Raw genomic sequence first — 21,978 nt, 5'->3', positions numbered from 1 at the left:
CTGAAAAAGAAGAGAAGCAGGTGAGTTTTCACACTCTAAGTCAAAATTATACATCTAGAGAACAATCTTTAAGGGAGAAATATTTGATATAAAGAGAGTATCTGGGAGCAATGTCAGCGTTTATCAATAACTAGCTGATATACCCGGAGCTGCCCGGGTATTTATTTATCCCAACCCTCCTTCCATCAATGTCGCTGCAATCTCTAATATTGGATTTCCCCCCTTATCAGAGGGAGCCCCCTTGTGGACTACGGTGAAGCCATTACGATGGCAACTCCACAGTAGAAACCATTTTAAGGCAGTACGGTAGAAGCCATTTTAAGGCACAACAGTCTGTATCTTAACAGAACACACACATTTTGAGAGGTGTTAGGGGTGTCTTATCCCCACAGTATTTGTTTCCAGAGGGTAAGTCATCTGTGTACCAAGTTTGGTTACAATTGCTTGAGGTGTTCCGGAGTTATGCTGGAACATACACACACACAGCTATGTTTATATATATAAAGCCATACAGCCATGTATATATATATATATATATATGTATATGTATATGTATATGTATATGTATATGTGTGTGTGTGTGTGTGCATATATATATATATATATATATATATATATATATATATATATATATGTATGTGTATGTGTATGTGTATGTGTATGTGTATGTGTATGTGTATGTGTGTGTGTGTGTGTGTGTGTGTGTATGTATGTATGTATGTATGTATGTATGTATGTGTGTGTGTATATATATATATATATATATATATATATATATATATATATATATATATATATATATATATATATATATATTATATATATATATATATATATATATATATATACTTAAAGTCACAACCCCTGGTATGCCCAAGTGTGGGAGGAAGGTCACACTTCCACTCTCTGTCATTAGGCTCGTCACAAGAGTCCATCCAGACAGAAACCCAATATTTTTACTGTTGCCTTTGTTATATTTGTGTTTTTTTTTTTATTTGTGCTGATAAATAAATAAAGGAAGACTAGTATAGATCTATTTCAGGCTAGCTGATGAGAGCTAAATAGCTTGAAATAGATCTATACTAGTCTTCCTTTATTTATTTATCAGCACAAATAAAAAAAAAACACATATATATATATATATATATATATATATATATATATATACACATACATACATACATACATACATACATACATACATACATACATACATACAGGCCATTAAGTGCTTATTGATATTTCATTTTCCAGCAAATACAGGTAGTCCTCCATTTACAACAGTTCGTTTACTGACTATTCAAAGTTATGACACTGCAGAAAGTAACTTATGGCTGTTTTTCACCCTTATGACTGAAACGGAGGAAACTGAATCCATTTAACAACCGCCTGATTCGCCTAACAACTGCAGTGGTTCTCTTAATCACCATGAAAAAAAAAAGGGGGTCATAAAAATTGAGTGCGAATCACTTTACAACAACCTGAGAAATTCTGGTCCCAAAGGTGTTCGTAAGTCGTGGGCTTACCTGTATGTCTTTTCTCATTTTTTTTTAAATGTAGTTATTTATTTTTTAAGTGTTTTAAAATAAGCAGAAAGCAAAGGCAAGCAGGTGAGTCGGCAACTGGACTTCCCCTGAACTAGCTATATCTAACTCCGGACTGACAGCGCAAAGTGGAAGATGATAAGCGCGGAAATTCATTACCGAAATGAATTGCTACACTGAATGCCCGTGTGAGCCCTTTATCAGCTTTTTCAGCTGAATGGTTTTGCCGAAGGCCGGTCACGGATCTTGCATTCTTTTCTATGTTTATATGCAATGGTTATTTAGGCTGATGTTTTGCTCGGATGGTATGTATATATGGCCCGTTTTTGGCCTCCAGCAGCACTCTGCCAGCCAAAAACGGGCTGTGTGGAGGCCCCGGGAGGCCCCCTTTTGGCTGGCAGAGTGCTGCAGGAGGCCAAAAATGGACTGTAGGGAGGCCCCACAAGGTCTCCCCCCACGACCCGTTTTGGCCAGCAGAGGCACCTGTAGAGGTTATACAAAGGTTATGTACAGACATGCGCAGCAAACTGCCATGATCCCAGTAACCGATGACCTCAACATCTATGAGCTCACCTAATTAGTAGCCAGGCACTACCAGGAATTGTTGTGTTACCCGAGATTCTAGAGCCAAGGTGGCGCAGTGGTTAAATGCAGCACTGCAGGCTACTGCTAGATCAGCAGTTCAGCGGTTCAAATCCCACCGGCTCAGGGTTGACTCAGCCTTCCATCCTTCCGAGGTGGGTAAAATGAGGACCCATATTGTTGGGGGCAATATGCTGACTCTCTGTAAACCGCTTAGAGAGGGCTGAAAGCCCTATGAAGCGGTATATAAGTCTACTGCTATTGCTAATATTACCCTGGCTGGGATGGCTTTAGCGATTGACAAGAAGAATGTACCAATAGGAGTTGTTGCTACCTATGTTTTTGCTTTGCTTGTTGAAACTGTATAAAAGCGAAATAAACTCTGCGTAAGGCAGACAGATATTTTGGACACCACCTGCTGTGATGGATTTCCGAGACCTACAGACACCGTGGGCCAGTCCTTTGATATTTCCAGGCCAGATTTAAGCACCCCGCGCGTTAGATCCAGCCCACAGGCCACACACACACACACACACCCCTCTCAAATCCCCCGTTCTCGGCCTTCTTACTTTTGACAATACAGAGCCGTCAACATCATGTGGCTGGAATCCAGAGAATGGATGAAGTTGGGCGGGAAGGCGTTTTTCTGCTTTCTCGTGTTTGGCTTCCTGTAGGTAAGGCAGAGCAGAGAAGCTTCTGAATTCCAGGTGCGTCTTACCCACCCCTAATCGAGACCCGTCTGAAGCAGCTACCAACATTTCAATCAAACAATCCTGTTAATCTAGCCTGGGGCTCTCCCAGCTTGGCCACTTGAAGGCTTCTGGACTTCAACTCCCAGAATTCCATGCTGGCTGGGGAATTCTGGGGATTGAAGTCCACCTCTCTCTTAAGGTGCCCAAGATTGAGAAACATCGCACACATGCTTTATCATGGAGCCCCTGAAGAATTCGGTGTATGATTGCTCGCTACAGTCCCTGGTTTGAGATGGGTGCCTAGACAAATCCAATCAATCAATCAATCAATTTTGCTAGAGAAAAGTGAGGTTAACTCTTCAGATGCCCCATTTGATACCAGGTAGGGAGCACATGAATTGATTTCATATATAATGTTAAACCTCTGACAAGAGATGAACAATTAAGAAACAGGAAAATAAACAATCCATATCAGCAATCCATATCAACCATCAGCACCAGTCAATGGTATTTATGATACATTTTTAAATGTTCAGTTAACTGTCATGTTAAATGAATAAAAGTTTATAATAATAGTAATGTCATTTATTAAGAATGATAATCTATCATCCTTTACTTGTACATAGTAGTCATCTTCCATTTTCTAATTTCTACCTCTATTTTCTAACCATGGATAAAACAAATCTCATATTAGAAAAATATTCTATATCTTCCTTATCCCTTAGCTTTACTGTCAACCTACCTATTCCTGCGTCTTCTAATGCTTTTTAAATTATATTTTTATCTGTAGGATTTTCCTCATTTTTGCAATACTGGGCAAATATTTTGGATTTGGAAACTAATAATAGCAGTAGACTTATATACCGCTTCATAGGCCTTACAGGCCTCTCTAAGCGGTTTACAGAGAGTCAGCATATTGCCCCCAACAATCTGGGTCCTCATTTTACCCACCTCGGAAGGATGGAAGGCTGAGTCAACCCTGAGCCGGTGAGATTTGAACCGCTGACCTGCTGATCTAGCAGTAGCCTGCAGTGCTGCATTTAACCACTGCGCCACCTTGGCTCATAAATCAATCAATCAATCTTTGGGGTTGGTAAACAAATCTAATAAACAAACAAAACTCCCTATTTACGACCCTGTAATCCCTTTATTCAAGATGCGAGTCGGGGCGACTGATTGGAGCAGAGCGCTTACTGGCTGGATGCCCTCCCTGATGCCCATGCGGGGTTCGCAGCAGATATTTCCTCTTTGTACACTGATAGAGAAACATCTGCCGGCTGCCTGGAATTGAACTCGCAACCATCTGAGTGGGAGGTGAGCATTTTCACCACCAGGTCACCACAGCGTTCTAAATCAATCAATAAAATGTATATTTCCTGGTTCAAAATCAGGGTTTGAATAATTTGTAAAAAAAATAAACAAACCTCACCACTCATTAAGGGTATCTGATCAATGGCATTTTATTTTTAAATCGGAGGAGGGTGCAAATAACCATAGATGGCATAGATCCTCCTAGACCATGCCAGCTGGAATGAAAGAGATCTTAACAGAATAATAGAATGACAGAGTTGGAAGGGACCTTGGAGGTCTTCTAGTCCAACCCCCTGCTCGGCAGGAAACCCTGTACCATTTCAGATGACTGGCTGTTCAATCTCTTCTTAAAAACCTTCAATGATGGAGCACCCACACGTTCTGTAGGCAAGTTGTTCCACCGATTAATTAATTATTTCTTATTGTCAGGAAATCCCTCCTTAGTTCTAGCTTGCTTCTCTCCTTGATTAGTTTGCTGCCATCTTGTCCTGCCATCCAACAAGTAGTTGGATGGCTACAGATTTCCCACTCTGGGCTTTAGAGAAAAGTATTTACTTCAGACAGATACTCACTGATCCACATTGTAGTTTGATTGTAAGTAGAGGCTCTGCAAGTCACCTTTTACCTGGATGGGAAGAGAGAAAGAAAAAAAACAATTTTGGTTATAAGAAGTATTCCTGGAAGTCAACACAGACACGGATCAAGAGTGAATTTCAGAGTATTTATCTGTAATTAGCCAATAACCTGGCGTTGCCCAGGTATTTATTTATAAGGGGAAAATGTCCAGACCAAATGTAATTTCTAAAGCTGGATTTTCCCCCTTACCAGAGGGAGCCCCCTCGTGGAGTACTGAGAAGCCGTTACAATGGCAACTCCACTATGCTGTACAGTAGAAACCATTTTACGGCAGTACAGTAGAAGCCATTTAAAGACACAACAGGCTGTATCTTAACAGAACACACACCCAAGGGGGGTTAGGGGTGTCTATATATGTATATATGTGTGTGTGTGTGTATCTATATCTATATATGTACATATGTGTACACACACACACACACACACACACACACGGGAAGGAGAATGGAACGCTGTTATCTTCCCACCAAAGGTGGTTCCTATTGTTCTACTTGCATTTTTTACTTGCTTTCGAACTGCTAGGTTGGCAGAAGCTGGGACAAGTATCAGGAGTTCAATCTGTTACGTGGCGCTAGGGAATCGGACCAAACCTTCATAAGCAACAAGCTCAGCATCTTTAGCCACTGAGCCGTGTCCCTCAAATTTAAGAATAGATCATTACAAAGTCATTCCCTCTGCAACCTTAAGGACATGACATAAGAGGGAATGGGAGCAAGGGTGGATGGAGAAGGGGAGGGGGGGGAAAGCAAACTCAGGTGTTGATTCCTCCAAGTGTTGTGTAGTTGCCTCTGACCAGCAGGTGGGGCTGGCTGCCCTCTGTTCCTCTGAAAGAGAGGGCCAGAGCATAAGGTCCTTCCATTCTTCAGGGCAACCGAGGTAATCACAGAGTAAATCCCAGCATTTTATCCGTAGGCCGTCAGACTCCCCAATATGCAATAACACCATAACTACGTGGGCAGGGGGTTGGACTAGAAGACCTCCAAGGTCCCCTTCCAACTCTGCTATTGTAATTGCAATTGCAATAGTACGATGGACTTGCAGGGCCGGCGCAACGTGTAACATGTTCACACGGGTGCAATAGGACTGGGTGTCTGTTAATAGGATTCCCTGGGTTATATGGAGTTCCAGTCTCCACTGTGAGTTGCGTTGTGTTGAGGAGGGGGTGCGTGCACCGAGGGAGCTCAACCAATCTCATTGTATCTATGTTGTGCACTGTCAATAAAGTAGTATCATTAGCATTGGATTCTGGGAGTTGAAGTCCACACATCTTAAAGGGGCCAAGACTGAGAAACACTGGCCCAGAGAAATGGATTGTGTGTGTGGGGGGGGGGGGGAGAAAGTAAGAGATGACCATTGCAAATATAACCAGCTCTGGTTTCTTTTCCTTTAAAAAAAAAAAAAGCTATTTCTTTTTAGAAATAGGTAGGAAGAGGCTGTACGGGCTTGTGTATTTGGAGAAGAAAAAACAAAACAAATTAAATAAATAAATAAACCCACGGAGCAAGACAACATTTCACTCTTTTCTTCCCGAAGCTTCAGCAGCTGTTTGCTCCTCCTGGCAAAATCCCCCCCTTGGCTGTCCTGCCTGCTGAGTCATCCTCCCCTCAATGGCTGACTCATACTTTCCAGCACTGCAAAATGCTGAGTCATGCCACCACTCTCCCCTCCTCCTTGGGTGGGAGGCTACTGCGGGGTGCTGTCTCGACAGTAAGGCTCCCCCCGCACCCCAGAAAAAGCCCAGCACCCACCATTCCTCTGGCCTCAGCTTTCTGTTTGAAGGGGGAGGGGAAGAGGAAAAAGAAGAGGGGGAGGAGGGGAGGGAAGGAAAAGTAAAGGGAGGGGAAGAGAAGGAGGAAAAGGAAAAAGGGAGGAAGTGGAAGGAGGGGAAGAAGATAGATACAGGAATAGGAGAAGAGGAAGAGGAGGAGGAGGAGGAGGAGGAGATAAGTTAGATGGAAGAAGAAAGGAGAGGAAGGTCATCTGGACACTACCCGGGGGAGGGCCTTCTCTGTGGCGGCTCCGGCCCTTTGGAACGAGCTCCCTGCAGAGATTCGGACCTTCACCTCTCTCCAGGCCTTCCGAAAAGCCGTTAAAACCTGGCTGTGTCAGCAGGCCTGGAGTCGATGAGTTCCCTTCCCCTCTCGAATCGTGTGGCTGTTGGTTGTTTTAAATGCCCTGTACTTTTTGTAGTTTTTGTGTTTTTCCCTCCCTCCCTCTTGGGTTTGTGCGCCGCCCTGAGTCCCGCTGGGAATAGGGCGGCATATAAATAAAATGAACCTCAAACCTCGAGGAGAAAGGGAGAAGAGGAAGAAAAGGGGGGTGGAGGAGAAGGAGGAAGAGGAAAAGGAGGAAAGGAGGGAGGGATAAGGAAAAAGAAGGAACAAGAAGAGGAGAAGTAATACAATACAATACAATACAATACAATACAATACAATACAATAGCAGAGTTGGAAGGGACTTTGGAGGTCTTCTAGTCCAACCCCCTGCTTAGCCAGGAAATCCTATACCGTTTTAGACAAATGACTACCCAACATCTTCTTAAAGACTTCCAGTGTTGGGGCATTCACAACTTCTGGAGGCAACTTCTGTTCCACGGATTAATTGTTCTAACTGTCAGGAAATTTGTCCTCAGTTCTAAGTTGCTTCTCTCCTTGATTAGTTTCCACCCATTGCTTCTTGTTCTACCCTCAGGTCCCTTGGAGAATAGTTGTGACTCCCTCTTCTTTATGGAAGCCCCTGAGATATTGGAAGACTGTGATCATGCCTCCCCTAGTCCTTCTTTTCATTAAACTAGACATACCCAGTTCCTGCAACCGTTCCTCATATGTTTTGGTCTCCAGTCCCCTAATCATCTTTGCTGCTCTTCTCTGCACTCTTTCTAGAGTCTCCACATCTTTTCTACATTGTGGTGACCAAAACTGAATGCTGTATTCCAAGTGTGGCCTTACCAAGGCATTATAAAGTGGTATTAACCCTTCCTGTGATCTTGATTCTATCCCTCTGTTGATACAGCCTAGAACTGTGTTGGCTTTTTTAGCAGCTGTTGCACACGGCTGGTTCCTATTTAAATGGTTGTCCACTAGGTCTCCAAGATCCCTCTCACAGTTACTATTATGTGAGAGAGGAGGACTAGAAAAGAGGAGAGGAAAAAGAGGAGGGAGGGAGAAGGAAAAAGAAGACTGGGGAAGGAGCAGAGGAAAAGGAGAAGGGAGATAGAGGAGGATGAGGAGGGGGAAAGACAGAAGAAAAAGGAGTTAGTCCTCTTTCACTGGTAACTTCATTCCTGTTTGTCACAAATTTAGCCAAGATGATTTGCAAAAATTGTAATGATCAAAACTATGGAGGATTCTAATCCCCAAGATCTCTTCTGCAGCCCAAACAGGAAGAACAGGAATTTACTGATTTAAGCCAAGGGTTTAGGTTTTTTGGGGACTGTTTAGGGCCGTGATGGCAAACCTGCGCCATGGGGAGCCATATTGCCGGCATGCCAGTCCTCAGCTCCAGCACGCATCGGCCAGCTGATTTTTGGCCTTCTGGAGGGCCAGGGCAGGCCGTTTTCTCCCTCCCCAGGCTTCAGGAGAGCCTTCAGAGCCTGGGGAGGGTGAAGAGGATCGCACCCACATGTGGGTGGAATGCACTCCCTAGGGGGGTCTGGGCATGTGCACAAGAGCGCATGCGCACAATTTTGGCACGCCTTTACAAAAAGGTTAGCCAACACTGGTACTGGTCGTCCTTGACTTACATTCATAATTGGGCACCAGGATTTCCATTGCTAAGTAAAGCGGCTGTTAACTGAGACAAGCCTGATTTTATGACCTTTTTGGGGAGGAGGGGCTACAGTTGTTATGTGGATCACTGCAGCTCTTAAGCGAATCATACGGCCATGAGCGAATCCGGCTTCTCCCACTGAGTTTGCATGTCAGAAGGGCCCCTGGGATGGTTGCAAAGGGTGATCTCATGTCCCCAGTATGCGCCCACTACAGATAGTCCTCGATTTACATAATTGGCCCCCAAATTTACGTTGTTAAGTGAGACATTTGTTAAGTAAGTTTTGCCCCATTTCACGACTTTTTTTTGGCACAGTGGTTAAGTGAATCACTGCAGTTGTTCAGTTAGTAGCACAGTCGTTAAATGAATCTGGTTATCCCACTGACTCCGCTTGTCGGAAGGTCGCAAATCACACGACCGCGGGGCACTGCAACCGCCATAAACGCGAGTCAGTTGTCAACCATCTGAATGTAAATCATGTGACCATAGGGATGCTGCAACGGTCATAAGTGTGAAAAATGGGCAGAATTCACTTTTTTCAGTGCCATTTTAACCTTGAATGGTCACTAAGCAAACTGTTTTAAGTCGAGGACTATCTGTATTGTAAAAAAAAGTGCCCAAATTTTGATGGTGTGACCGTGGGGATGCCGCAACAGTCTTAAGTGTGAGGACCGGTCTCTTTCCGGTGCCGTTGTCACTTCGAATGGTCACTAAGTGAATGGTCGTAAGTGGAGGATGACCTGTAGTTTGCAGCTAACACCTCCCACCAAGCGAGCGTCTGGATTCTGAGCTTTGAGTGACATAAACAAACATCCTTGAGGGTCTTACCAAAATGGATTTCTTGTTATGGTAAGGCTGAATGATGGGCAGACCCAGTGGGGTCACCCACTCCACCGTCTGGCCGGTCTTGGAAATCAGCCAGGCACTTTCGGTCAGCCAGTTCTGCAAGAACAAAAGAGATGGTGAGCCAGGCGGATTGAAGTAGAGCCGGGGTGGCCCATGTTGTGACCCGCCAGCAAAGCTGGCAGCAGAGTCGGACAGTGAGGAGGTTGGGGAGGAGCATGAGCCAGTCCTGGAGGCTGGGGAAGGCTCGGACGAGGGCTCTGCGTCGGAGGCAGAGAGGGGGCTGAGGCCGTCTGGCAGTGATCAGCTGCCTTCAGAGCGAGACAACAGTGAGGCAGAGGAACAGCTGGAGCCTGTTCCCAGTGTGCGCATGGGCAGAGCTGCCAGAAGAAAAGAACAACTCAGAAATCAGGGTCGACTTGGTAGTAAAGTTATAGGCGGAAGGTGATTGGCCCCTCCCATCGGACATAAAAGAGCAGCTAAAGAGGAGTGGGATTTTGCAGGAAACAATTCCTTCGTTTGGTCGTTAGATCCGTTTCAGGAGTGTGAAGATCTGTCCGTGAATCTCAGAGACTCTGTGCCCAGCCTTTCCTTGCGCAGCACCTCATTTGGGGAAATATTTACATGGCAGCTTTCCAAGCTAGATAAGGTCTGTGGTCATAAATATTCCTTTGAAAGAGAGGTCCTTTGTTTGCCAGGCCTTGGCTGAATGTGAATGAGAGGAATTCACATTCGTTTAACAAAACGAATTGTCGGGACCAGGAGTCTGCCTCGTGTTTTTTGGGGAAGCCTAGGTCAAAATAGTGCAGCGGTTAGAGTGCACTATTGCAGGCTATTTGTGCTTGACTGCCAGAGCCGAGGTGGCGCAGTGGTTAGGGTGCAGTACTGCAGGCCACTTCAGCTGACTGTTATCTGCAGTTCGGCAGTTCAAATCTCACCGGCTCAGGGTTGACTCAGCCTTCCATCCTTCCGAGGTGGGTGAAATGAGGACCCAGACTGTGGGGGCAATATGCTGACTCTGTAAACCGCTTAGAGAGGGCTGAAAGCCCTATGAAGTGGTATATAGGTCTAACTGCTATTGCTATTGCTATAGCTGCCTGGAATTTGACAGTTCGAATCTCACCAGGCTCCAGGTAGACTCAGCCTTCCGTCCTTCTGAGGTGGGTAAAATGAGATAAAATTGGGGGCAAGAGGCTGACTCTGTAAACCGCATAGAGAGGGCTGTACAAGCACTGTGAAGTGGTATATAAATCTAAGTGCTATTGCTGTATTTGGAATTTCAGGAGGCCGAAAGGGAAGAAGGTTTCCACAATGTAGTCTCCATGTTAGTTATGTGAGTTAAGAAGTCCGAGAACTGTACTCCAAATGCATAAGTGATTATAACATATTAAGAACCACTTTGGTCCAGAGGCTAAATACCACCAGGCTAGAATAGCAATAAGACTTAAGACTTGTATACCGCTTCACAGTGCTTTACGGCCTTCTCTAAATGGTTTACAGAATTCGCACCTTGTCCCCAACAATCCAGGTCCTCATTTTACCGACCTGGGAAGGATGGAAGGCTGAGTCAACCTTCAGCCGGTCACAATCGAACTGCTGGCAGCTGGCAGTCAGCAGAAGTAGCCTGCGGTACTGTATTGTAACCACCACAGCTCAAGAAAGTGGGAGATGGTGAATTACAGTCCTGCCTTAGGCACAAAAGCTGGGTGTGTGACTTTGGGCTGATCACCAGGAGACGTTGAGTTCTAGTCCCGCCTTAGGAATGAGAGCAGACTTGGTGACTTTGGGCTGATCACCAGGAGACGGTGAGTTCTAGTCCTGCCATAGGAATGACAGCATGCTTGGTGACTTGGGGCCGATCACCGGGAGACGGTGAGTTCTAGTCCCGCCTTAGGAATGAGAGCAGACTTGGTAACTTTGGGCCGATCACCAGGAGACGGTGAGTTCTAGTCCCGCCTTAGGAATGAGAGCAGACTTGGTAACTTTGGGCCGATCACCAGGAGACGGTGAGTTCTAGTCCCACCTTAAGAATGAGAGCAGACTTGGTGACTTTGGGCCGATTACCAGGAGACGGTGAGTTCTAGTCCCACCTTAGGAATGAGAGCAGACTTGGTAACTTTGGGCCGATTACCAGGAGACGGTGAGTTCTAGTCCCACCTTAGGAATGACAGCAGGCTTGGTGACTTTGGGCCGATCACCAGGAGACGGTGAGTTCTAGTCCCACCTTAGGAATGACGGCAGGCTTGGTGACTTTGGGCCGATCACCAAGACGGTGAGTTCTAATCCCGTCTTGAATATGAAAGCCAACTGGGTGATCTTGGACCAATCACCAGGAGATGGTGAGTTCTAGCTCTGCCTTAGGCATGAAAGCCAGCTGGGTGATTTTGGGCCGGTCCCTCTCTCCCAGCCTAATCTACCTCATAGAGTTGCTGTGTGGGAAACAGAGGAGGAGGAAGATGTATCAGGTATGTTCTCCACCATGAATGACTTATAAACAATAATAAAGGCAGGATTAAAGATCATATAATAATAAATAAACAACTCTACCCAACTGCCTATTTCCCATAATAAGCATAAATTCTGGCTACGTTTATCATCGCTTCACTACCGGGAGCCCCACAACAAATGCAATCTCTGATCCCCCAAAGTTCGTCCTCCTCTTGCTGGTAGCTTCTGCAGAACCAAAGGATTTTGATTCATTGAACAGAGGGAGTCCTCGACTTTCAACCACACACCGAGCTCAAAATTCAGCTGCTAAGCAAGACGGTTGTTAAGTGAGTTTTGCCCCACTTTACGATCTTTCTTGCCACAGTTATTAAGTGAATCGCTACGGCCGTTGACTTAGTAACATGGTTGTAAAGTAAATCCAGCTTCCCCATTGACTTTGCTCGTCAGGAGGTCATAAAAGGGGATCACATGACCCCCCCCGGACACTACAACCGTTGTAAGTACAAGTCACTTAGCAATAGCAATAGCAATAGCAGTTAGACTTATATACCGCTTCATAGGGCTTTCAGCCCTCTCTAAGCGGTTTACAGAGTCAGCATATTGCCCCCAACAACAATCCGGGTCCTCATTTTACCCACCTCGGAAGGATGGAAGGCTGAGTCAACTCTGAGCCGGTGAGATTTGAACAGCTGAACTGCAGAACTGCAGTCAGCTGAAGTAGCCTGCAGTGCTGCATTTAACCACTGCGCCACCTCGGCTCTCCTAGCCAAGCGTCTGAATTTTGATCACATTCAGATGCTGCGACAGTTGTAAGTGTGAAAAACAGCCATAAGTTACTTTTTCCCAGTGCTGCTGTAACTTCTAACATTCACTAAATGAATGGTTGTAAGTCAATGGCTATCTGCAAACCAGCATTAAACTCTTAATTGTTTTAGCACGGCGCTTACACCAAGCCAGAGAGCATGAGAGTAAAAGAGAGAAAAAGGAGCAAGCAAGTTCCTTTTAACGACAATCACAAGTAAGCATAAATAAGTATAATCTTTATTGTCATTGTACTTAAAATACAACGAAATTGCTTCATCAAATCATGAGTTTTACCTGAATTTCCCGAGACCCAGAAAACATTTCGGAGAGGCTCTGAAAGACTAGCTGGACGAGATACTTGGAAGCTTGCCAAACATCCTCCTAGAAGCAGGGAAAAAGAATCCATAAGAATGGTAGGCAGGTGATGCAATAGTCAGAGCACTTAGATTTATACAGTTATAGCAATAGCAATAGCAGTTAGACTTATATACCGCTTCATAGGGCTTTCAGCCCTCTCTAAGCGGTTTACAGAGTCAGCATATTGCCCCCAACAACAATCCAGGTCCTCATTTTACCCACCTCGGAAGGATGGAAGGCTGAGTCAACCTTGAGCCGGTGGGATTAGAACCGCTGAACTGCAGATAACAGTCAGCTGAAGTGGCCTGCAGTACTGCACCCTAACCACTGCGCCACCTCGGCTCTTATAGTTGTATAGACTTATATTCAGTGCTTCACAGCCCTCTCTAAGCAGTTTACGGAGTCAGCATATTGCCCCCGTCCCAACCCAACAATCTGCCTCCTCATTTTACCGACCTCGGAAAGATGGAAGGCTGAGTCAACCTTGAGCTGATCAGGATCAAACTCTTGGCAGTGAGCAGAGTTGCCCTGCAATATTGCATTCTCACCACTGTGCCACCACGGTCCATCCGTCCTCCCTCCTTCCCTAGCACCTAGGCTCATATACTGTTTCACAGTGCTCTATAGTCCACTCTAAGCGGTTTTACAGAGTCAGCCTCTTGCGCCCAACAATCTTGGAAAGATGGAAGGCTGAGTCAACCTTGAGCCGGTCAGGATCGAACTCCTGGCAGTGAGCAGAGTCATCCTGCAATTCTGCATTCTAAACCACTGTGCCTCCACAGCAGTCTCAAAACCTGGGCCTATCTAATCCAAGGATAGGGCTGGATCAGGAATTCTGGGAGTTGAAGTCCACAAGTCATAAAGGGGCCATCGTTCCTCACCTCTGATTTAATCTTTTAAAACGGACTGTCCACCAGGCAATTTAAGAACACCCTCTCCAGACAATCAAAATAATCCACCGTGATCAGCCATATTGGCTTATTGGGCTCAGAGCGGGAATTAATCCTCCCTTCTCCCTTTTGACACAGAGACATACTGTATTTTTTGGAGTATAAGACGCTCTGAAGTATAAGGCACACTTAGTTTTTGGGGAGGAAAACAAGAAAAAAATATCTGGGTCTGCCTCCCAGCAATTTGCCTCCTTGCACCAAACAGCTAGTTTCAGTTTCACTTTCAGCACAAGCAGATAATTGCCAGCTGGATAGGCCTCCCGACTATCAGCTGTTTCACGTTGCAGGGATTGCCATGGGTTATTGCCGCCTCCGGTTGCCCCATTTTCAGTCTCCACATCCCGTTTTCAGCCTCCGCACACCCTGTTTTTGGCTTCTGTGCGCCCCATTTTCCACCCGTTCTGGGCAGCAGGGATCAGAATGGGCAGAAAATGGGACACGCAGAGGCCAAAAGTAGGAAGTGCGGAGGCCAAAAATGGGGTGCATGGAGGCGGCAATAGGCAATCGCATTACCTGCAGCCTGAAACAGCTGATCGAACCAATCCAACCAACAATCAGCTGTTTGTGTTAATCAGGCTGTGCTGAAGCTAAAACTGAAACAGGCTGTTTGCTGCAAGGAGGCAAATTGCTGGGAGACAGAGGCCAAAGGGTGGGGGCCGGTGGGTGGGTGGGGCTATATTCAGTGTATAAGATGCACCCCAATTTCCACTCTCTTTGGGGGGCGGGGAATGCATCTTATACTCTGAAAATAGACCTCCAATAGACCGATCAGATCCCACAGATTAGGCCTCCTCCGAATTCCATCCGCCGGCCAATGTCGACTGGTGACTACCCGGAGGAGAGCCTTCTCTGTGGCTGTTCCGACCCTCTGGAACGAGCTCCCCGTGGAGATTCGAACCCTCACCACCCTCCAGGCCTTCCGCAAAGCCCTTAAAACCTGGCTGTTCCGACAGGCCTGGGGCTAAAGAGTTTTTGCCCCCCTTCTCGAATGGTATGGTTGTTGTGTGTTTTTTAAATTTTTGTATTGTTATGTCTCGTCTTTTTTTTTTTATTCCCTTGTCTGTACCCCCTTCCCTGATTGAATTGTGAGCCGCCCTGAGTCCCCTTCGGGGAAAAGGGCGGCATACAAATGTAATTAATAAATAAATAAATAAATAAATAAATAAATAAATAAATAAATAAATAAATAATACAGTAATCCTAGAAGGCCCTGCAAAAACAAAGCCACTCTAGGCACCCCTTCTCTTTTCCTTTAGTTATTTAGTGTCAGGCCTGCAATTATATCCCTTTTAGAATTTTGGCCTGCCACACTTTCTCGTTTCATTATGCTGTTTCATTAGTGTAGTTGATGGGAGGGGGGAATAGACAGGAGTAGGATTGTGGAATGTGTTGTTGTCATTCTTTTCTAGAAGCCCAAGGTCATCTTTTGTCTCTGCACCTTTGCACCTGACCGGAAGCAGCTGGGTGTAGATGCCAGCGTGGAAGAAGAAGATTGGACCATATGATGGATTGTGGGTGTGGGGACAAGATCATGAACTTTTAATTGGGTGGGATTCTGATGTAATTTCCAGAATTGGGATTACACAGATGTGCTAAGATGTCTGATTTATTAAATTGGAACTTTAAGGACTGTTTTGCCTTGGACTCTGATTTAATTCTACATGATACTTGGAACGCTGACATTTAGTTTTTTTTAACTTTCTGGTTATTATCCAGAAGGGGAGAGGAACCGACCTCACCTCATTCTGTTCATAGCAGCTATAATATGTTTTTCTCTGGAAAGTCACTGCTGTTCAAAAAACTAGATTCTCATCATGAATACATCGTTTAAGGTTAACAATGAATTCTTGAAAACAATGAATTCTGGGTGTTGAAATCAGCTCATCTTAAATGCTGCTGAGGTTGAGAAAGAGAAGAGCTCCCTGCAGCCCAGAAGAATGGGCTTCGTTAATCTTTGTTTTGGAGGGGGGGAGGGTGAAGAATACTCACCTTTGGGAAATTTTCAATCTCCTTGAGCTGCTTTTCTATCTGGAGGCGCCCCCCGTATTGGGTGACTCCGTACACAACCGTCATTACTGTTTGCTTCACCACCTTCCGAGTAACATAGCCATCCAGGACCTGAGCAATTTTGACTCCTTTTTCTGCATCTTTCTTCCGAGATAACTCCACCTGCGGTGGGGAAAACAATGAGGATGAAATGGTAGCAGATGGGAGATGCTTCTAAGCAGGCTCTGAGGAGCAGGGATCTTGATATTGCGTTGGCCGAGTAATGCCCCATATGCATAAGAGAGGTGCAATTGTTGCAGCCGGTGCCTTGTTAATAGATTATTAATATTTAGATAGATAGATGATAGATAGATAGAAAGACAGATAGAGATAGAAGATAGATGATAGATAGATAGACAGATAGAGATAGATGATAGATAGATGATAGATAGACAGATAGAGATAGATGATAGATAGATGATAGATAGATAGACAGATAGAGATAGATGATAGATAGATGATAGATAGATAGACAGATAGAGATAGATGATAGATAGATGATAGATAGATAGACAGACAGATAGAGATAGATGATAGATAGATGATAGATAGAAAGACAGAGATAGATGATAGATGATAGATAGATGATAGATAGACAGATAGAGATAGATGATAGATGATAGATAGATAGAAAGACAGATAGAGATAGATGATAGATAGATGATAGATAGATAGAAAGACAGAGATAGATGATAGATAGATGATAGATAGAAAGACAGATAGAGATAGATGATAGATGATAGATAGATGATAGATAGATAGACAGATAGAGATAGATGATAGATAGATAGAAAGACAGATAGAGATAGATGATAGATAGATGATAGATAGATGATAGATAGATGAGGGAGAGGGAGGGAGGGAGGGAGGGAGGGAGGGAGGGAGAGAGAGAGAGAGAGAGAGAGAGAGAGAGAGAGAGAGAGAGAGGGAGAGAGAGAGAAAGGTGGACCATCTGACAGCCCTCAGATGGAGAGTCAACAGCCCCCCAAATCTAGATATAGCTGATGAGGAAGAGGAGGAGCAGCTGGGTCCAGTGCCTGATCCGTGGATGTGCAGAAGGCATAGGAGAGGAGAGCATTGGAAATCCGTGGGCTGGTTCTCGAGACAGAAGAGCCACCACTAATAGCAAGGCCCCATCCTAACTCTGGGGATAAAAGGCAGGGGGTGGAGATGAATGGATGTGGCAGACAACTATTCATCTCCTGGATGGACAGACTTGTTAGCCTGCATTGAGGGAGAAATTTTTTGCTGTAGTGGCTGGCGCTCCTCATAAAGAAATCTTTTGAGTTAACCTCAGAGGGGTTTGTCATGTTTGGGGAGCTGGGTCAGAACCGTGACCCGTCAAAACCGCGGAGGACAAAATCGCGCTCGACGAAAGAGCGCATGTGACGTCATCACAGCGCGACGAAAAAAATTAAAAATTGAAATAAAATTAAAATTAAAGCAAGCCGATTCACATAAAGGTAAGGGTTAGGTTTAGGGTTAGGTTTGGGGGGGGGGGTTTAGGGTAAGGTTTTCGCTTTATTTTTACATTTTCCGATCACAGCGCGATGTTTTCGTCGCGCTGTGATGACGTCAAATGCGCTCTTTCGTCGAGCGCGATTTTGTCCTCCGCGGTTTTGTGGTGGAACCGGTCAGAACAGGTGTTGCCCCTTTGAATGGCCACTAAACGGATGGTTGTTAAGTCAAGAACTACCTGTATATACCACTGATGTTACGCTCTTCAGGAGTTTAATGTAGGGGGTAGTGTAGGGTTTTTACAGGGAATCATCTGAATGGTCCTTAGAACTGAGGTTACACGTGTAAGTAAAAACTGCAGCAATCTGCAGAAAATATTTGCCTGTCAGCTATTCTTTGCTCGCAGTGTGTTCCCAGGCATGATCAAGGACACGGGATGATGAAACAAAGTAAACCTGCAACATTTTATTCACTCATATGATAATACTTGATTCATTCAGCTGCAACAACATGCACATTCTCACGAACACCAATGATGTAAGGACTAACCAATTATTGTGCCTTGGAGACTTGTTAGCCAATAATGATATTACACGTAAAGTAGGTAGAGCTAAAGAAGCTGCAAACACTATAATAAGAATGATGTTTCATGATTAATAATTTTGCTGTTGATTCTGCTGCTGTTGATTCTGCCATCCATGGCATGATTCTACTTCATGCTGTTGATTCTGCTATCTATGGAATGTTTTGTTCAATAAAATTTGGTTGGTTTAGCTATCCGTGGGTGGATTACTTTGTTTCATCTTCAGCCTCAGGACCCTAAATGCTACAGGGTAGGATGAAACAAGGGGTAGGATGAAAGAAGGCCAAAGATGCTTATGCCAGCTGCTTTTCCCACCCGGCCACAGCCTCACCTGCTGAGCTACTGAAGTGTAGACGTCCTGAGGAAGTGCAGATGGGGTGAGATTGACGGAGAAGGCCCCAAGCATGTCGCGCCCAAGCGCAGCGTAATGCTGAAGCCCATTGCATGAGCCATCCTGCGGAGAGGAAAAGGTCGTCGGAGAGAATTAGCCAATGCCCGCAATTTGGAAACTGCAAAAGACTTTGGACAAAGTGGCGTCTTGACTCCCCACCCAAAAACCTCACCCCAAAACATCCTGATTGGAGTCGCAAATGATGCTAAATCTCAGCTTGAATCACAAAATTCAGGAAGCTCTACAGTGGCCGTCGGGATCTTCAAATAATGTTTTATTATTAATAACAACTATGCTAATAATTATAATTAAATAAAATTAAGACATAATAATGCGTAATTAAAATTATTTATATATTAAGCTTGTATGCCAGCCATAACTGCTGTCATAAATCAGCATGGGCACATGACCTGGCTCCTTTGATTATGCTCCTTACTGATGGGAGTTCCCAGACCCAAGTACGGTCAGTATGTGAGGACTGCCTGAATGGCACCGTTCAAATTTGTATTCATTGCAATCTGGTGTGTAAGTCTCACTGCCCACCAGTCTATGCAACATTGTGGGCGATCTCACCCTAGTACACAAAAGAGGGATTTGTGTATGCCTGTTGCCAAAGTGCCTGAATTTTGATCATCAGGTGATCATGGGGACGCTGCAAAGGTCGCAACTGTGAAAAATGGTCGCAAGTCCCTTTTTTTTCCATTTTGAAATTGATTCCGGATTTTGTGCTTGCGATGGGAAAAAAAAAAGAAACTTTGATTTTTGTTTTTGCTAATTAGATATAGGCTTATTGAATGAGAAATGACTGTTGTGTAAAAGTAAAAAGTTGTGGTTGTTATTAATGTTGTTATCTTCTATGCTAAAGAGCGTCGGAAGATGGTGCCTTTTTCTCCTCCTTTCCTTCTTTCCACCTGATCATTTTTTCCCCTTTTCCCTCACCTCCTCCTAGAATTTTCTATTACTTCTTTGAATTTCTCTTTGCATTTTGTATTTCGATAAACCAATAAAAAAAAGTTTGATAAAAAAATAAGTTGCTTTTCTGCATTTTATCTCTTGATAAACCAATAAAAAAATTTTTGACAAAAAAGAAGTAACTTTTCTTCAATTCCGTTGTAATTTTGAATTGTCACTGAACGAAGTATTGTTAAGTCGAGGATTATCTGTCATCTGACACAAGAAGAGCAAAACCGGGAAAGAAACAAGCAAAAGGAAAGTGATTGCAGATAGTCCTCTACTTACGACCTGTCACTTAGTGACTCTGAAGTTACGACACATCTCAAGGCTACTTACAACCTCTGACAGTCAAGCACATCACTCTCAGGGTCACATGATCGCATGTTGGGCACTATTTATATTTTTTGGGGAAGCAGAAACTGGTGTTTACTTCCAATCCCCAACAAAAAACACCTTTTGTGGATAACGGATTCACTTAAGGACTCTGGCCTTGGTTTGTTGACTGCAACATTTGCTTAACGACGGGCACATCAAAGGTCATAAGAACTCAAGCACGGTCAATAGTGACCCACTTAACAACCAGCATGACTTCCCATCCCAATGACTGTCAGAAGTTGAGGACTACTTATGCTTTAATTACATTTCCTCTCGTCCAAGGAAATCCGAAATGAAATAATTAATGTTTTAATACAGAAATAAATATCACCCAGAGTTGCCTTGTGACGAGATGGGTGGTAAACACATTTAATAAATAATAATAATATTTTTTTTAAAAATCCGGCTGCTGCCTCAAAGCTCCTAGGGCAGTGAGGGTGAACCTTTTTGGCACCGAGTGGGCAAATTGGAATGGGCGCATGCTGGAGTGCCGGAAATTCATAGACCAGCTGGCAAGCGTGTGCATGCCTGTATTTTGGTTAATTGGGGGGTGCTTTTGGCTTGAAAAACAGCCTGCTTTGGGGGCATTTTTGGGCCATTTTCAAGTTATTTTTCAGGCTGTTTTTCGGGCCATTTTTAGACCTTTTTCCGGGCCATTTTCCAGTCCTCCGCGGCCCGCGAAGACCAGCTGGCTGGCGCATTGGAAACCAGAAGAGCTGCTGGCAACGGTGTGCGTCCCCACAAAGAGGGCTCTGCGTGCCACCGCTGGCACGAGTGCCACAGGTTGGCCATCACGGCTCTAGGGGTTCACATCGCTTGCCCCGGTATAAATACAAAGGAGAAAAAGACCTCCAATCACATTCTCTACCTGATGAACGGGGAAATGGGAGATGTATTTCGAAGGATCGGGAGATCGCACCGCCTTGGCAATCTCCATGGAACACGCCAAAACTTGCCAGGGTTCGTCGGTGTCCATCCACCACCTCTTGCCCTGTCACCGGAGAAAGAAAGAAAACCAAATTTGAAAGATGACTGCAGGGAAGAATCGGCAAGCTTGGCTCTGCGGTAGCGGCGAGACTTCAAGAGGGGGGAGAAGCTGGGAAATGGCAACTGGGAAGCAAGGAGGCATCACCAACACCACTCTTGTCAACATCCTCATCGGTTGACAGAGTCCAGAAGGACCGATGGGCAGTTTACACTTTAAAACAAAAAATCAAAAATAAAGAAATTCACTTGTGTTCTCGACTTACCACGGCAATGGAGGCCAAGATTTCTGGTGCTAAGCAAAGCAGGTATCAAGTGAGCCATACCCCGTTTTATGACCTTTTTTTTTTTGCCATGGTTGTTAAAGGAATCGGTGCAGTTAAATGATCGTTAAGCCAATCTGCCTTCCCGCCATGGACTTTGCTCGCGGGAAGCTGGCTGGGAGGGCTACAGACGGTGATCACATGACCTCAGGACAGTGCAGCCATCATAAACACATGCCAGTTGCCAAGTGCCTGGGTTTTGATCACCTGACCGTGGGGTCGCTGCAACGGTCATTAAGTGCTGCAACTAGTCACAAGTCACTTTTTCAGTGCCGCTGCAACTTCAAAACAGTTAGAATGGTTGTAAGGTGAGGACTACCTGTATCAGGATTTCTCAACACAACTTGAAGGTGCGTGGACTTCAACTCCCAGAATTCCTCAGCCAGGATGTGAAGCCCACATATCTTAAAAGGCTGGAGAATTCTGGGAATTGAAGTCCGCACAGCTTCAATCTGTCACGGTCGAGAAACACTGCTCTACCGGTAGTCCTCGACTTACGACCCTAACTGAGCCCAGAAACTACATTCCCAAGCAAGACATTTATTGAGTTTTTGTCCCATCTGACAACTTCTCTTGCCACGTTTGTTAAGTGAATCACCGCAGTTATTAGATTAGTAACACAGTTGTTAAGTGAATCCAGCTTCCCCACTGACTTTGCCCGTCAGAAGAGGGGATCACGGGGATGCTGCAATGGTCATAAGTGTGAAAAATGGTCATAAGCAGTGGTGGGATTCAGCCAGTTTGCACCACTATGGGAGAACCGGTGGTTAGCTTTCTTAGCAGTTTGGGGAACTGGTGGTTGGAAGAAATCACTAGGGCAGAAAACCGGTTGTTCCATTATTTGAATCTCACCACTGGTTCTAAGTCACGTTTTTCGGTGCCGTTGTAACTTCAAACTGTTGCTAAACAAACCATTGTAAATCAAGGAC

The 21,978-nt window shown here is 44.7% G+C and overlaps 1 protein-coding gene across 1 annotated transcript in view; it reads right to left on the bottom strand.

The window, feature by feature from the left end:
• The window catches only part of POLRMT (RNA polymerase mitochondrial), a 69,587-nt gene that overhangs the window by 15,274 nt on the left and 32,335 nt on the right, over nucleotides 1-21,978 (bottom strand). The window contains exons 11-17 of the mRNA XM_087703299.1: nucleotides 20,611-20,733; nucleotides 18,354-18,476; nucleotides 15,925-16,104; nucleotides 12,923-13,009; nucleotides 9,362-9,475; nucleotides 4,702-4,754; nucleotides 2,696-2,794 (exon numbers count right to left, since the gene is read on the bottom strand). Coding sequence (XP_087559425.1) covers nucleotides 2,696-2,794; nucleotides 4,702-4,754; nucleotides 9,362-9,475; nucleotides 12,923-13,009; nucleotides 15,925-16,104; nucleotides 18,354-18,476; nucleotides 20,611-20,733 — 779 coding nt within the window. The remainder of the gene's footprint in view (nucleotides 1-2,695; nucleotides 2,795-4,701; nucleotides 4,755-9,361; nucleotides 9,476-12,922; nucleotides 13,010-15,924; nucleotides 16,105-18,353; nucleotides 18,477-20,610; nucleotides 20,734-21,978) is intronic.

This window comes from Thamnophis sirtalis, unplaced genomic scaffold, assembly GCF_051295495.1.
Source record: "Thamnophis sirtalis isolate CommonGarterSnake01/CBP01778 unplaced genomic scaffold, rThaSir2_p1.2 scaffold_1, whole genome shotgun sequence".
NCBI classification, from domain to species: Eukaryota; Metazoa; Chordata; class Lepidosauria; order Squamata; family Natricidae; genus Thamnophis; species Thamnophis sirtalis.
This window is presented reverse-complemented; position numbering and strand designations above follow the sequence as displayed.